Source organism: Eimeria mitis, genomic scaffold, assembly GCF_000499745.2.
Source record: "Eimeria mitis Houghton genomic scaffold, Emh_scaff5503, whole genome shotgun sequence".
Classification (NCBI taxonomy): domain Eukaryota; phylum Apicomplexa; class Conoidasida; order Eucoccidiorida; family Eimeriidae; genus Eimeria; species Eimeria mitis.
In genome coordinates, this window is record NW_013573775.1 from 25 (window position 1) to 1,706 (window position 1,682).

The window sequence follows — 1,682 nt, forward strand, 5'->3', positions numbered from 1 at the left end:
TATATACAGACATATACTATATATATATATATATATATTATATATACATATATAAATCTATAATATAAAAGTATAATAAAAAAATAAAAAAATATATATGTTAAGTTTCAGGTGTATGCGGAGCTCACTTTGCATGCGTTTATTGCAGCAACTCGAACTTGGTGAATTTTATCGAAGATGGCGTCCAAATATAAACCAGAAAAATAACATAAAAAGAAATCAACCCCCTAAAAATAAATAAATAAATATAAATAAATAAATAAATAAATAAAAATAAATATAAATAAATAAATAAATAAATAAAAAGAAGTGTAAGTATAAACTAGTCCAAATATAAACCAGAAAAATAACATAAAAAGAAATACACCCCCTAAAAATAAATAAATAAATAAATAAACAAATAAATATATGAATATATAGAAAAAAATAATATACAATAATATATTATATATATATATATATATATATATATATATAAGAATATATAGAAAAATATACAATAAAAATAAATATTAGANTGTTTGCCCGCCATCGACATAGAAGCAGCAAAGGCACTCAACAAGCTGACTTGCTTCAGCAGGAGCAGCACTGCTGCTGCTGCTGCTGCTGCTGCTGCTGCTGCTGCTGCTGCTGCTGGTGATGGTGTTGGTGTTGGTGTTGCTGCTGGTGTTGTTCTTGCTGCTGTTGCTGCTGCTGCTGCTGCTGCTGCTGCTGCTCGGCTTGTCTTGACGCAAAGACAAACGACATAAGTCCTGCAGATACTTCGATATGCTGCAGCAAACATAAATAAAAAACAGCAGCAGCAGCAGCAGCAGCAGCAGCGCAGCAGCAGCAGCAGCAACTTGAAATTTCAGTAACAAAGATACACTCTATACACCACAGCAGCAGCAGCAGCTGCTGCAGCATCAGCATATATGACAGCAGCAACAGCAGGAACTGCAACAACAGCAGCAGCAGCAATTCCAGCAGCAGCAGCAGCAGCAATTACAACAACAGCAGCAGCAGCAGCAGCAATTACAACAGCAGCAACAGCAGCAGCAGCAACAGCAGCAGTATACCTGAGTGCTACTGCTGCGTCTCCGTTTTGTAGCAGCAGAATGACATCTCTAAGTATATCTTTTGCTGCTGCTGCTGAGGCTTTCTGTGCAACAGCAACAGCAGCAGCAACAGCAGCATCTAGAGAAGCAGAGTGTGAAGCAGCAGGAGGAGAGAAGGTTGCTGCTGCTGCTGCTGCTGTTTCAAGAAAGGAGACAGCAGCAGCAGCAGCAGCAGACTGCCGCTGCTGCCGCTGCGATGCCTGCAGCAGCGGGGGCAGCAGCGGCACCAGCAGCCTATCTACTTCTTGCTGCTGCAGCAGAGCAGCAACAGCAGCAAGACTAACAACAGCAGGCAGCCGCACCTCCACTGCAGCAGGATCATGCAGCAGCAAACACAGAGAAGAATATAACTCTCTGAACCTGCTGCTGCTGCTGCTGCTGCTGCTGTTGCTGTTGCTGCTGCTGCTGCTGCAGCAGCTTGCAGCAACAGCAGCTAGCTGCTGCGCTGCAATAGCACGAACACGCCAAGATGGATCGTTTGCTGGGAGACGAAAAAGAGACAGAAAGTCATCGAGGCAGCAGCAGCAGCCCTAAACCTAAGGTTCTAGGGTTTAGGGTTTAGGGTTTAGGGTTTAGGGTTCAGAG

At 42.1% G+C, this 1,682-nt stretch overlaps 1 protein-coding gene across 1 annotated transcript in view; it reads right to left on the reverse strand.

The window, feature by feature from the left end:
* Window positions 1–573: 573 nt before the first annotated feature.
* EMH_0082410 (HEAT repeat containing protein, putative) overlaps window positions 574–1,682 on the reverse strand; it is a gene marked incomplete at both ends in the record, with an annotated part of 2,840 nt that continues 1,731 nt past the window's right edge. Inside the window, 2 exons of the mRNA XM_013500530.1 lie at window positions 574–724; window positions 1,059–1,141. Coding sequence (XP_013355984.1) covers window positions 574–724; window positions 1,059–1,141 — 234 coding nt within the window. The remainder of the gene's footprint in view (window positions 725–1,058; window positions 1,142–1,682) is intronic.